This window comes from Scatophagus argus, chromosome 4 (assembly GCF_020382885.2).
Source record: "Scatophagus argus isolate fScaArg1 chromosome 4, fScaArg1.pri, whole genome shotgun sequence".
Lineage (NCBI taxonomy): Eukaryota > Metazoa > Chordata > Actinopteri > Scatophagidae > Scatophagus > Scatophagus argus.
In genome coordinates, this window is record NC_058496.1 from 20,189,671 (window position 1) to 20,202,879 (window position 13,209).

Sequence of the window (13,209 nt, forward strand, 5' to 3'; positions counted from 1 at the left end):
TGTTGGCAAATGATTGTATTCTATTCACATTTTCCACAGCATCCCAAAGGACCATACTATTGCACTTCAATAACTCACACCTGAAGAACAAGACCCAGATCTGATTTTATTCCCTCAATGTCTGTCAGAATCTTAGTACACAATGAGGTTTAACCTGAAAGCACCTCAATACTCATGTACCAGAAAAACATTACAAAGATGGAACATACAAAGCAAATGAGTGCATGTTCAAATCCTTTATTCACAACATATTGTAAATGCAGCTTTATGTGTAATAAAAAATAAAATTTGAGGTTTAAAATAGTGTCACGACCAGAAAGAAAACTATGTCATGATAACAATTTTAATTTAAATAACATCTAACTGTCTTGTTTGAAAAGTGCAAAAACATACATGATACCAAAATTTAAAAAATAAAACTGAGGGATAATGATGAAATTACCTGGTCTTCACTGCTGTTAACAGAGAACAACACTGAGTCCAAATTACACCTGTGTTCTGCAACTTGATCAAACAACCATACAATGCATCCATCTATCCAGCGTCCTGCCACATCCAAAACACAAGAGCTGGTTTCTTTCCAGTGAAGTGAATGAAACTGGTGACTTTATGTTTTAGTGTGTCATTACACTGTCCGTGTTCTTCAGCAGGTAGACTGAGTTCCATAGACACACTATGGAGTATTGCATTGAACTAGTTTTAGGACCTGAGAGTCTCAAAACACAACTACTTCCTGTATTCCCTGTTGTTAAAATCATCAGAATAAAAAATGACTGAGAGGTGAGTCAGGAGGACTTTTTGTAAAAAGGCAAGTGGAGGTGAGGCTTCAAACACTAAATAGCACAAATAGATTGTATATACTAAATATCATCATCATGAATTATGTGCACATTATTTCCTGGTAGCTCCTATTTTATATCATGATTCCCCCATTTCATCTGCTGTAGTTTCACAAGTCTGAAATACTGAGTAGCTCCAAATATGAGCAACCAGTCATTAAAATTTAATAAGGACATGATACAAGTCATTTGAACTATCTGCTCATCTAAAAAAGGAGTTCAACTTCGATTATTGGACTTCTCAGCTGTTAATCCTTCATGAGTCCGGTGGTACATGGGGGGGGGGTGACTCTGCAGCCAAGTATCGTTCATGTGAGCAGTAGGAGCTTATTAGCACTGAGGGGGGTGGCCCAGAGGATCTGTGATAACAGACAACAAGGAGATCCACCAGTCTAAGGCTGTTGACTAGCATTGTGTCACTATACTAATGGGCTGAGGAAGAGTCCATCATCCCTGTCTATCAACTCTCCCTAAAGATGAATAGGATATCCTCATCGGTCCCATAGCTCCGCCGAGCCTCCTCAAAGTTGCTGATGCTGGTGCAGCACACCCCTGTATAACAACACACACAGTCAGTTCAGTTCCAAACTGAAGACATAACTTATTAATAGCAGTCAGACGATTATAGCAGCTTAAGAAATATCTCCAAAACATCTCCCATTTTTACCAGCAAAGACTGTGTTGGATTATTCTACTGATCGGCAATTTCACCTCTAGTGCTCAGAGGTTGACATTTAGTGTTCTGAGTGAGATGTCACAACAACTACTGGCTTGTACTGAACTACTGAATTTTGCTACATTCACATTCTCCTCGGGATAAATGCTAATAACTTTGGTGATCTCCGCTTTTTTCTGTTAATTTTCTGATATAAGCAAACAAACACATTAAGAGGTGAATATGGTCATTATACATTATTATATACACCTTATTATTATACCTGCCACAGGTAAACATGCTGGCCTTAACATTTGGCTCAAATCACACAGAGCTGCTAGCATGACAGTCTTCTTGTATAATCAAATTTATTTGAATTTTTTTTAATTTTAACTATCTCAATAGTTGCCTATTCCACAAACTGCCATTTTGAAAGCAGAAATTAATATTAGCTTGCTAGTAGCTAAAAAGTGCACACTGCTTACAAAACATTAATTTAAAGCTTCTGACCAAAATACAGTAAAATATAATTTAATCTAAGGCTACAGCTAACAGTCATTTTCATTTATCTATCAGTTAAACAGTTATAAATGCCTCTTTGAAGTTGAAAAAGACAACTGACTGCAAATGTTTTTTTCTGACAGCCATAAGTCAAACTGTTATGTAAATAATGAACACATAAAAGAAAGTAGCAAATCCTTAGATGTTAAAACCTACAGATTTTTGAAATTTTTACTTAGACATTAAAATGGGTATCAAAAATATTGGCAATAATTACTGATCCACTAATTGTTTCAGCGCTACTTTAATCTAAAAAGAAAAATAAAATCTCCTTACATATTGAAAAAGGGAAACAGGTGTCAGGCCATGAAGCCCTGACATAAATTCAGTCACTGTCTCTTGGCATTATATTCTCAAAACATTTCCCCTGTAGCTCACTGATACTCTAAGCTTCTATTCAGATACAGTCATGCCACATTCTGCTTGCGCCGTAGACATACGAGATTACTCACGGTCAGAATATGCAGGATTGTTGTAGAAAATGCAGCCAGTGGTCCTGTTGAAGCCACACACTACCACAAAGTGACCCTGGTACTCTGGTTTCCTGCAGAAACATTTTTGACCCACAGGCAGGAAGCAGCAGTATTTGACAGGCGAGGAACAGAGTTCACATGTCAAGACCACAGCGTTGACCAGCACTATGGCAACATGTCCCTGCTCCAGATGGGACTGAATTTCCTGAACCATCACAGAACTAAGGAAAGATAACCACCGACACATTTCAGATGTTAGACTTGTTTGGTCTGAGGCAAAACCACATGGCTTGTCCAAATGAATATTAATAAAACAAAAAACTCACCATTTCTTCACCACCACACCTTTGTTATCTGCTTTAAGGAAGAGTTCATTCACTCTGTCTTCTTCTGTGTCAAAATGTTTCTTATAAAAGGACTGCAAGTCATGAGAAAAAAAAACAACAAAGTCACACAGAACTAGAAAATCTGGTTAGAAGAGCACAGGACAGCTTAGACTCTGCAAAGTACCTGATTCCTAAAGCCCTTGTCAACACCCAGAGTCTGTGTGCAAAAGCAGTGTTTGATTCCTAGATGGCACATGAGGTAGGCCAGGTCAATAGTCCACACACTCTCTGTCAGCTTCAGCTCCCAGCAGGCTCTCTGAAACTCCTCCTCACTGACTGGATGGAGGTATCTGCAAAGATTAGGCAGTTAGAGACTGTAAATCCCTTTGGATTAGAATATTTCAACATGATCTGAATGGCGATGACTGAAGTGATTCACAACAGTGGCTTCTAAACCTTTTCAAGGACCCCCAAGCTGAAATAAATCAGGTCATGGACCCCATTTGATGAGATTTTGTCCCTAACTTTTGATATTTGTGATCAAAACCTTTGATGACTTGTGAACAAACTTTTTGCTTTTAGATGTTTCATTATTCAATTTCCCTGAGGGAGTCATCCCAAAGGGATCAATAAAGTGAAGTCTAAGTCTAAGTCTTATTACAGAAAGTGTGTAAGATGCATGGCCAAAATAGTCACATTACACATTACGTCACTGTATTAATGAATGGAATTATGGTGAAAATAAATCACTCCCATTTTTGCTGAGAAAAGCTTGGAAACCCCTCGAGGACCTCAGCACCTCACTTCGAAAACCACTGACTTAGAACACCTTTATACGAAATGATTAACATCCATGAGTTTAGAAATCGGCAACTTATCTGTTCACTTACTTCAGGACCATCCTGGAGCAGGCTAACCCACAGTCCCAGTGGTATAGCTGCCGAATGACAGGTACATCCAGCAGGACGGCATCCTCTGAGGAAACCCGTGGTATTATTATTAATAATGTAAAAGAAAAACAATGTTGGTACATGTCGTATGTGTTAAGTTCTTGATTTCACTCACCTGTCATTTTGTTGTACTCTTTCTTATACAAGCGGCCAGCTGGCTATCTCAAGACAAGATGGTCAGTCTTGTTTATGCCAGCGTTGGGTTTCCTCATCGATGCTGAGAGAAACCAGTTGCCAACAGCAAGTTTAGCTGTCAGGCTAACAGTATCATTTAGTAGGCTGTTGGTAGATTCACAGCGAGGCTAACTCCTCGACTCCCACCAATGCTAGACATACAGTTATTAATTAACTAAACCAGTAAGGTATAAAAGCTATAAAAACTACAATTTCGAAAGTTTGTATGGCCTCTAAAAGATTCTCCTCTTTCACTTCTCTGCTACTTGCTAGCATACTGAGAAGCTTGTTGTGTTTTCTTCTCGTGTCCATTAAAGTTATGCTGCCCCCGTGCGGTGTGGGGGACTCATCTTTATTCTGTGACTGAGACGGAAAGTAACACGTCTTACACTCATTCTTTCGTTTACACATTTAACCAGTTTTATTGAAGAATTCATATAGTGTTGAAGATGACTTTTTATCAGTTGTTTTAGAGCAGGTTCAGACTCCTCTGGAATCCCATGTGGATGGGATTGATTACCGTGCTACTGGGTTCCATAGGTGGTGCCCATTGATATCTGTATTAAAAAGAAAGATATAGAACTGCGGAATTATGCTTGACTGCAACAATACATCTTTTAATCAACACTAATTGACTGCCACCAGCGGGGATTGTAAAATATGAAAATGAAGGTTCAGTAACTTACTGATTCAGTGTCAGTGGCCTCATTCAGATATGTCACTTTGTGTTTGCTGTAAAGATCTCTTTTTCTCATGCACGTCAACATAAACCAGTCAGTAACTATGGGAACCTGCGGGAAAACACTCTGGTTTTGTGTATTGTTTTTTTTTTTTTTTCAATAATCGTAGTTATTGTAACATAATAATCAATAAAATCGCATATAATCGTTTTTCAACTGAACATGTCTGCTCACCAAACTGAGGAAAGATAAAGCTGCACCTAAGTTCACTATGGTTGGCACAATTCCAAACTTTCCTGCCTGCAAGATAAAAGAGCCCCCCCCCCAAAGTCTTGTCAAAGCAAAGACGACATGTCCATTTTGCAGATGAAGTCATTTCAATTTCAAAATTTGTTCAGGCCTCACAGTTCCAAACACAATGACGTCGAACCGGATTCCATATGCTTTGATTAAAGTCCTTGTTTCCTCTCCATCTGGGGTGTTGTAGTATTTTGCAAACCTAAAAGCAGTGGGACTGGGGGTTAAATGGCTAAATACTTTTTTTAAAATCCATTTATTAATAAGGATTTGTTAAAAATTGTTTCACCTAAAGTTGAATCCAGGGGCCACATTATTGATAGGATTTTTGTTATCCAGCCTGCGGAAGCTGTACTTGGGGTAACACTTCCCTGCCCACCAGTCCAGGTCACAGCTCCAGTCAATAATAATTCCGAGGATGCCACCCTTGATAAAAGTGTAGACAAATACGACACTTAAATCAGTTATAACAACTGAACTTAAATTCAGTGGAGATAAGAGATAAGGAGGTGTGGAGGGATACATTTTTTAAAATGGCTGTTCTATTTAATTACCTTCACTGCCATTTCTTGAAATTCCTCTCCAGCCTCTGAAATGATGTGTTTGAGGCGGAATATGGGACAGTCAGGGTCTGTTGTGCGATTGAATTCACACTTCTTCAAGTATGAGGAGTTAACATGTGGTGGTATGTTCCTTCTGAAGGGGGAAAAATCCAAACATTTGATATTATGGCACACAATAAAACAGTTGAGAAACCTCTCCATACATCTTTTTTTGACATTCAGAAACACTGACCTGTGAAAATTGAACTTTGGGTATCTTATGCTGTTTTTAATCAACACAGTGAAGTTCTCTGCTGCAGCTAGCACTGCACGTCTGTGAGACAGGGCAACAACATGTCAATCCATATCTACATTATATTACAATATTATAACATTGTTATGTATCCTTACTCAGGCAGCTTAGTATCTATTTCAAGAGGGCACCACGAGAACACTTCGCAGGTCTTGACCGTTGTGGAATAGTTTTCACACAGCCCTGTCAGCACACCTGAGTGGAACAGTAAGGTCAGATGGTGTTTTCTGTATGAACACATATCGCTCTGATGAAAGGCAGTGAGGAAAGCCTACCATTTCCACGAGGATCACTATATCCCTCGATACAGTCGCAATCATCCACACAAGTAGTTGACGGGTTTGGAAGCTAGAGAAGAAATCACCTGGGTTATTGTGTTAACTGGTGTTACTCTGTTAGCATAACGCAATGTGTGCATCTATCAGTATGCCTGAGTGAATATATTGGTCCAAGCAGGTTAGTGTAAATGCAGTGACAATGAATCCAAACAATGCACAGGTTTCCAATCATATCTTTGACTTTACCATTTCCTGGTTATTTCATTATGTCCATCCAATTCAATAAATCTGGGAAAGAAGTTGGAAAATGCACCTGGTGTATTCTTGTAAACCAATCCATTTGCAGCATTTCATGATGTACATAACCAGTGGGAACGCTGGGTGTTATATTCGAGAGATTTCAGAAGCAACTATGCGACACAGCAACACATAACCAAAGGAAATTGTAGCAGTCTCGAAACAACATGAGGATTTGAACAAGGTTCCTCTGGGTGTCCCAAGAGGTCTTCTGCTTCATATTGAACAGTCCATTTGATGAGACTTGAAATGCGACAATTAACAAACAATAATTCGTAATTCATCAGAATGCTCTCAAAGTGTTTTGAAAGGCTGTTTTATCCCCAGTGGTCCTCAATAACCATTATATACAGATATTCCAGAGCTGTTTTGGAAATGTGATGGGCTACACTGTCCAGCTGGGGGGGAGCTATACTGCTGACAGGAAGAGCGGTTGCTGTGAGAGGTGCTCAAAAAATGACTGTCAGAACAGAAGGTTTCCTTGCAGAACATTGCATTAACAAAGGCTGTGTTGTTTATCAGTTGGACATAATGTCAGTGAACAGCATAGAAAATAGAACAACTCTGGAAAAGGTAAAGCTATCTTAAATATTTTTTATATATCATGACAGGTTTTCCCACTTTGATGTTTAAAAATGCTTACCATCAAAAAGCGCAGTAGTTTGAGTTCTGATCTGAGCTAATGTGACATGCTAACATACCATATTTACCGTATTCATCTTGTGTGTTAACATGCTAACATTTTCATTTTAAAATTCATTTATTACGTTAGAATTCATCAATTTCTTGAGACATTACTCAATAATGAAAATAATCATTATTTGCAATCCTAAAAGATAGACAAGAAATCGTTATTATAACTCTAAAGACATATAGTGAATCAACAAGCCATGTTCATCCTAAAACTGTGAGCAGAAATATCACAGGATGTTGTAATACTTCAGTCACTCACCTCAGGACATCGGGTCTGAGTTTGATGGGGGGTGACAACCAAATTCGTTAACACAAAGAATGATTTATCACCCTGTTAGACAGGAGAGAGGCACAGATGTCACAAGACAATGAAATCATGGCAGATCAAACTATGGGGATCAGTAGAGCACAGTTGCTTTGCTATGCTCCATGTTCCATGTTCCATCTATTAAGATGGAGAGTAATCACAAGGTTTGTGTGTGTTTTTGTAATAAAAATGAAATGGCTTTTTAAAAACCTCAGGTGGTATAACATAATCGGCCACATCCCAGAATCGGGGGTCCATGTCAGAAGTGTTTGTGAAAGCAAAACCTTTCACTTTGGTGGTGACGGTGCTGATGACGGAGTCTGTCTCCTGGTAGGCCTTCTGCACCACACACACATATCTGCAGGTTTACAGCGGTATACTTTAACAGTGCAGTCAGATCATAACAAATCACCTGGTATGTCATTACAACAGCATTTCACCACTAATTTAGCTATAAATTCATATTTTTATCAAATCCTGACCCAGTAAAGTGTTAACATGTTCCAACATCAGAGCTTTGTGTTACTTACCCCACCACATACAGTACCACCAGAAACTGGGTCAACCTGAAGACACATCCCACCCGTATGCTTGGGATAACCAGTGTTTTTGGTGTCTCATAATCAAACACATAATGCAGACAGTCCTGGCAGCAGCCTGCGGTCTTGCTCATTGCTGCACCACACACACCAGTGATGGACTGTGCAATAATAGGACATAGCTGCTCTCATGCAAATCATTGTATTCAAATGATATTCACTTTATGGGCTTTGGCCTCAACATGTTTTACCTGCAGTGGACGCACAGTAGGTTTAAACAAACCATATGCAGTGTGAGTCGGACAATGGCACTCTCCACTCTTTATGACCATATTGTAAGTGGTGAGTCAGACATGACTCAGTGCAAAAATAAGTTTACACAGAGATGGCCACACATTAAAAAGCAAAGGTGAATTTTACAACCACTTTTGAACTTTGCAACAGTGTCGCACTGATTTAGAGATTGTATGAATAAAATTAAAACAGAAGACAGGAGAGTGGAAACAGCAAAGATGTAACCACCAGCTAATAACTGTAAACTAACTGTATATGTATAAACATTATCACCTTAATATTACAGTCTTTACCGTGTGTTTCTGCTGTATATTGGTTTTGTATACATATGGGATGTTTGGTTAGTATGCCATTTGAAGGATATGTACTGTAGTAATGAATCATAAAGATTAGATCTGACTGCAGTGTTATACTAGTGTGAGTAAATTTGAATATTTTAGCTGTTACAGTATCAGGACATACAAGGATGTGAAACACACCAATCCACAGACTGGTCATAGAGCCAATACAGAATACATGAACAAATAAAGGTTCATTCCAAGTATTCAACACAGGACTGCATGAATAAGTAGCAGTCATGTCCATCCCTCACTTAAATGAGTCATAGCAGCTGTGTTGAGTAAAGCCAGTTCTTTGGTAATCACAGTGTAATAAGACGACAGTGTTTTTACAGTGAACCAGCTCTGGCTGCCATGTCTGCATGACTGTTATTCCTGTGCTCATACTTCAGTATAACACACCAACCTCGTTATATGACATTTCAAGTGAAGAAAAACTGAAACTTTTTGCCAAAGTCACACAGCAGAAGGGTGAAAGTGTCACTTTAACTTGCAAAACATGCTTTGCTCTGTTCTCTTCTTTAAGTAATCTATTCACTGGTACTACTGATACTCAGATAATATACTGCAGAACAATGGGACTTTGTTAAAACAACTCAGTACACATTTACATGGCACTGTCAGATCTCCTGTAGACTCTGATTAAAAGCCTTGTAAAAGCAAGCACACACTGAGGAGGGCATTACCTGAAACACCTGTGCTCGTTATTCTTCTGAATTGTAAATTATGGTTCCTATACCTTCTTAAATATCAAATTTCAGGACTTCTCAAGCACTTTTCAGACACAGTTCCTTCAAACTCAAGGACCCAACAAGTTATAGTTTGAGACACAGATGAAGATTAATTCCTCTTACAACCCTGAGAAGTAACAGATTTTACAGAGGCTCACAGACAACAAATAAAAAGAAAGAGGAACCTCTGGTGAGTCACAAGGACTGGAAGGCACATTTTCCAGACATAGCTGAAGGTTTGCTCAGCACTACCTTTCCCACTCGCTTGCTGTAACCTGTTGACGGTAACTGTTCAACTTCAGTCACTCATGCACATGACCCTCACGTCAATCAATGGCATAAATGTGGACACATATGCAGCAGATCACAACCTAATATCAAAAGAACCTGTACAAATTATATAAATTCAGCACTTTCATGTCTGACTATTTGCATTCAGTCATTTCAATAACAAACTTTGAAGGATTTAAGAGACCCATGGGAACCTTGATAAATGAATATTTCCAGACAATTTCACCAGGAAATTCAGTATTTGTACTATACTTCCTAAAGTATTGAATTCTGATGTGCATGAATGGTGAAGAGAAGTGTGTAACAATAAGAGCAACACCGACTGAGAGTCTTTAATGTCATAAAACACACCAACTTCCATGAACACAGGACAGATACAATGTCACTTTGGTCCAGTAGTACCTCAGATATAAAGTCTGTATAGAAGAACCACTTCAGTGCACGCAGACACGTTGGCATTCTGTTTGTCACTGCTGCAGCATGCCTTCATTAAAGTATTGTTTTCAGTCCACTCTCTTTCAAGTTTCTTTTAGTTATGATATCCACATTGTCATATTCACACAGGTAGGAAAGAAAGGCTACAGTAGAGTGTATACACAACATACAAATGAATCATATATATACTGTATATATTGAATATATATTCACTGTGATTTTTTTTTCTATTGGACAAAGCAGACACACGTTAATTCATTAATAAAACTAATGATACACAGTCATTATGTTAGTATTTCAGTGCAAATTTTCAAGTATGATATGAAGGCATCTACAACATATTGTAGAAAAAAGGATAAAAAATAGTCCACAGTAATGAAGCTACAGTGAAATACAGAGCAGGAAAACATCTTCTTTCATGTTAACGCTCTCCAGTTAAACTCATCAGGATGAGGATGACACTTTGGGAAACCTGCAATCATGTTCACTCCTACACCCATGTTTGATAAAAATAACCGTTTGCTTCTCATCAAAAGAATAAAAGGCTCTGTGCTCCTGATTTAAGTGTACTGTGTCAGCTTTTTTAAAAGCTAAATTTAGGATGATTCCTTTGAGCTTTCATATGACTGATGTCCATCAACAAAGCTACAAAACAGAGCTCAACAGACTTCATATTTGGCCAAAATCAAAGTCAAGCCCCCCGTCGTGCAGGCTGCCTTCGTTCGCATTGTCAAAACTGTTCTTCCCGTGGATCTGTTTGAGGTGTTTGCGTAGAACTGGTTTATGAGCAAAAACCATGTCACAGTAGTTGCAGCGGTGCGGCTTGTCCCCACTGTGCAGGTTTAGGTGATCCAGCAAAGAACACTTTTGGGTGAAGGTCTTGCCACAGATTTTACACTGAAAGGGTTTGATGCCAGCGTGGACGCGCATATGTCGGTGCAGGTTGCCCTTCTGTGTGAAGGTCTTGCCACACAGGAGGCACATGAACAGCTTGTGCATCTTGAGGTGGTTGGCATAGTTCTCTAGCTGGCGGAAGACCCGTGCACATTTAGGACACTGGTGGTACCACTGGAGAGGTTTGTCGTAGTTCCTCTGGTACGCGCTGTGTTTCTCTGTGGGTGGTGGACTCAGTGGGTATCCAGCCATACCAGGTGGACCTGCCGCCTCACTGCCACGACTGTCCACTGTGGAGTTGATGAGGGAGTGCTGTGGCTCAGGAGAGTGGAGGGCAGCAGGGGGGCTGGTGGATAAGTGACCAGTGATGGAGTTTTCTGCTACGTCAGACACAGACTCCACTTTTACTATAGTGATGTCACTCTCCACCAAACCCTGCCTTGGACGCCGGCCTAAGATCTGGGGAGGGGACTTGGGCTGTATGATCACATCATCATCATCATCGTCGTCGTTGTCGTCCTCATTGTTGTCATCCTCAACCTGCTCCACCTCCTCATCCTCCTGATGGACGGTCCGAACCTGAGAGTGCTCTTGCTCTCTCTGGGTCTGGGAGGATAAACCCTCCTCCTTCTTCTCCCTCCTCATATCCACATCAACCTCCAACTGGCGTGTAGGTTGAGGTTTGATGAACTTGCTGAGAGCTTGAGTGCACTGCTCCACAATATGGCCCATTTGCAGGAAGCTGGCCACTGTCAGGTAATGCACAAGCTCCAGCTCAGGAAACTCCAGCTGGCCCGTGTAGCAAGAGAGCAGCAGCTGCCGGCCCACCTCCGCCTCCTGCATCATGGAGATCTGGACTTCCCTGGAGTTCTGCTGAAGGATGAACTGGTCCCTCAAGAAAGAGGAGCCGGCGGCAAACACTACCTTGTGACCAGGGACCTCCAGCTGGTTGATGCGTACTGTGACATCACAGAAGCGTCTCTGGTGTCGCAGAAGGTTCATCTTCTGTAACATGGAGTCCCCAAAAGTGGCAAAGCGGAACTGCAGGATAACCTGGTTCTGGGCCATAGTAGCAGCACACCTGTTGAAGACAATTACAGAGACTTAATTATCTCTTTCTAAAAGTTGCCCACTATAGATTGCGTGAAACTGATATTTTGTCTATAGTTAATGTACTACTGATGGCAGACAGCCTTGTCTGCATATACAAATTCAAAGCTTTCACCTAAGAAATCTGTAAACTCTAGTCTCTGCTCACAATAAACTCTACCTCTTAGGTATGCCAGGTAAACTAATTACATTCAACATTAAGATACTATTATAAACAACAATCCCCCCTTGTGTCAATAATCACGACCATATCTTCATAATTAAAATCAAACCTGGCGCGTGCTGCCACAGAACACAGTACCAGGCTCCGTTCAAAAATCTGCCGATTTAACAGGAGCAAGCGTGTATCTCTCTCATACAGTCGTCTTAGCTAGCAAACGTCAGAAAAGCTGAACTATTATTAAATAATTCTTACAACTGAAAGCCGAGTTACATTAATTGACAAAAACGCTTATAACAATCAAACAACCTAAAGTGTTTCCAAGATGTGCATATAAAGACATAAATGTATAGCTGTGAAAGCTGTAAGGGGGGACTGGCACTTGTATGTCGTTCATTAGAACTGTGGCCGCATCAATAGCTCAGTGCCACCGTTAACATTTAAGTACTGTTTTTCTTTTGCGGATAATAGATAACCTCCGTATTACTCTTTGTGATTACAGTAAAACAAAAAGTAATCTCGTGTAAAGTGACTCTCCATGCCTAAGGTTAGCTGTCGCTATATGGAAACAATCCCAAGTCGCTTCTGTAATTCCCCTTTGGCCTGCTCCTCCACTCTTTCGCTGGCATTTCAGGTTCTCGGACATCATCCAGTACTGTAGCTAGCTACCTAGCTATAAATGCTATCTTTTTACGTAAGATGGCACCGTAGTAAGCGCTGTGTACCTGTAAACGCTTTGTAAACAAACCCGTCAGCAGTGGGTTCGGGTTGTTGTCGGCAGGACACTGGGACACTGGCCTGTGTCTGTCTGGGGATAGGAGGAAGATGCTCCGGATGTAGAACCCATTTAAAGGTCCAGTACAATTCACGGAGTCGCCTCTTGTCTTTTCTCTTCAAATTAAGATTAATAAAAGCACACATGATCTCACTTTCATCATTGCTATGTTTTTTTTTTTACATCAAAATATTTCATATAGGTATAGAGTACTTCTGTAGTCTGTATACTCAGTATAAAAGAAAACTGCGGTAAAT

The 13,209-nt window shown here is 40.1% G+C and overlaps 3 protein-coding genes and 1 long non-coding RNA gene across 4 annotated transcripts in view; 1 reads left to right on the forward strand and 3 right to left on the reverse strand.

Annotated features, from left to right (window-relative positions):
* Window positions 1–13,209, forward strand: part of LOC124057782 — a 1,110,263-nt gene that overhangs the window by 709,446 nt on the left and 387,608 nt on the right. The gene's annotated exons all lie outside the window — the stretch shown is intronic.
* Window positions 87–4,265, reverse strand: gucd1 (guanylyl cyclase domain containing 1). The gene is made up of 6 exons (XM_046386317.1): window positions 3,920–4,265; window positions 3,745–3,829; window positions 3,039–3,204; window positions 2,855–2,946; window positions 2,508–2,749; window positions 87–1,391 (listed from the first exon to the last, which is right to left on the reverse strand). Exons 1-6 carry the CDS (start codon window positions 3,924–3,926, stop codon window positions 1,300–1,302), a joined length of 684 nt encoding a protein of 227 aa, XP_046242273.1. The 5' UTR covers window positions 3,927–4,265; the 3' UTR covers window positions 87–1,299.
* p2rx4b (purinergic receptor P2X, ligand-gated ion channel, 4b) lies at window positions 4,376–8,083 on the reverse strand. Its single transcript, XM_046386291.1, has 12 exons — window positions 7,916–8,083; window positions 7,596–7,743; window positions 7,338–7,409; window positions 6,086–6,158; window positions 5,909–6,005; window positions 5,751–5,831; window positions 5,510–5,651; window positions 5,245–5,381; window positions 5,064–5,157; window positions 4,893–4,958; window positions 4,665–4,769; window positions 4,376–4,535 (listed from the first exon to the last, which is right to left on the reverse strand). Exons 1-12 carry the CDS (start codon window positions 8,056–8,058, stop codon window positions 4,503–4,505), a joined length of 1,191 nt encoding a protein of 396 aa, XP_046242247.1. The 5' UTR covers window positions 8,059–8,083; the 3' UTR covers window positions 4,376–4,502.
* On the reverse strand, window positions 9,889–13,105 carry zbtb26 (zinc finger and BTB domain containing 26). The gene is made up of 2 exons (XM_046386290.1): window positions 12,903–13,105; window positions 9,889–11,988 (listed from the first exon to the last, which is right to left on the reverse strand). Exon 2 carries the CDS (start codon window positions 11,973–11,975, stop codon window positions 10,683–10,685), a length of 1,293 nt encoding a protein of 430 aa, XP_046242246.1. The 5' UTR covers window positions 11,976–11,988; window positions 12,903–13,105; the 3' UTR covers window positions 9,889–10,682.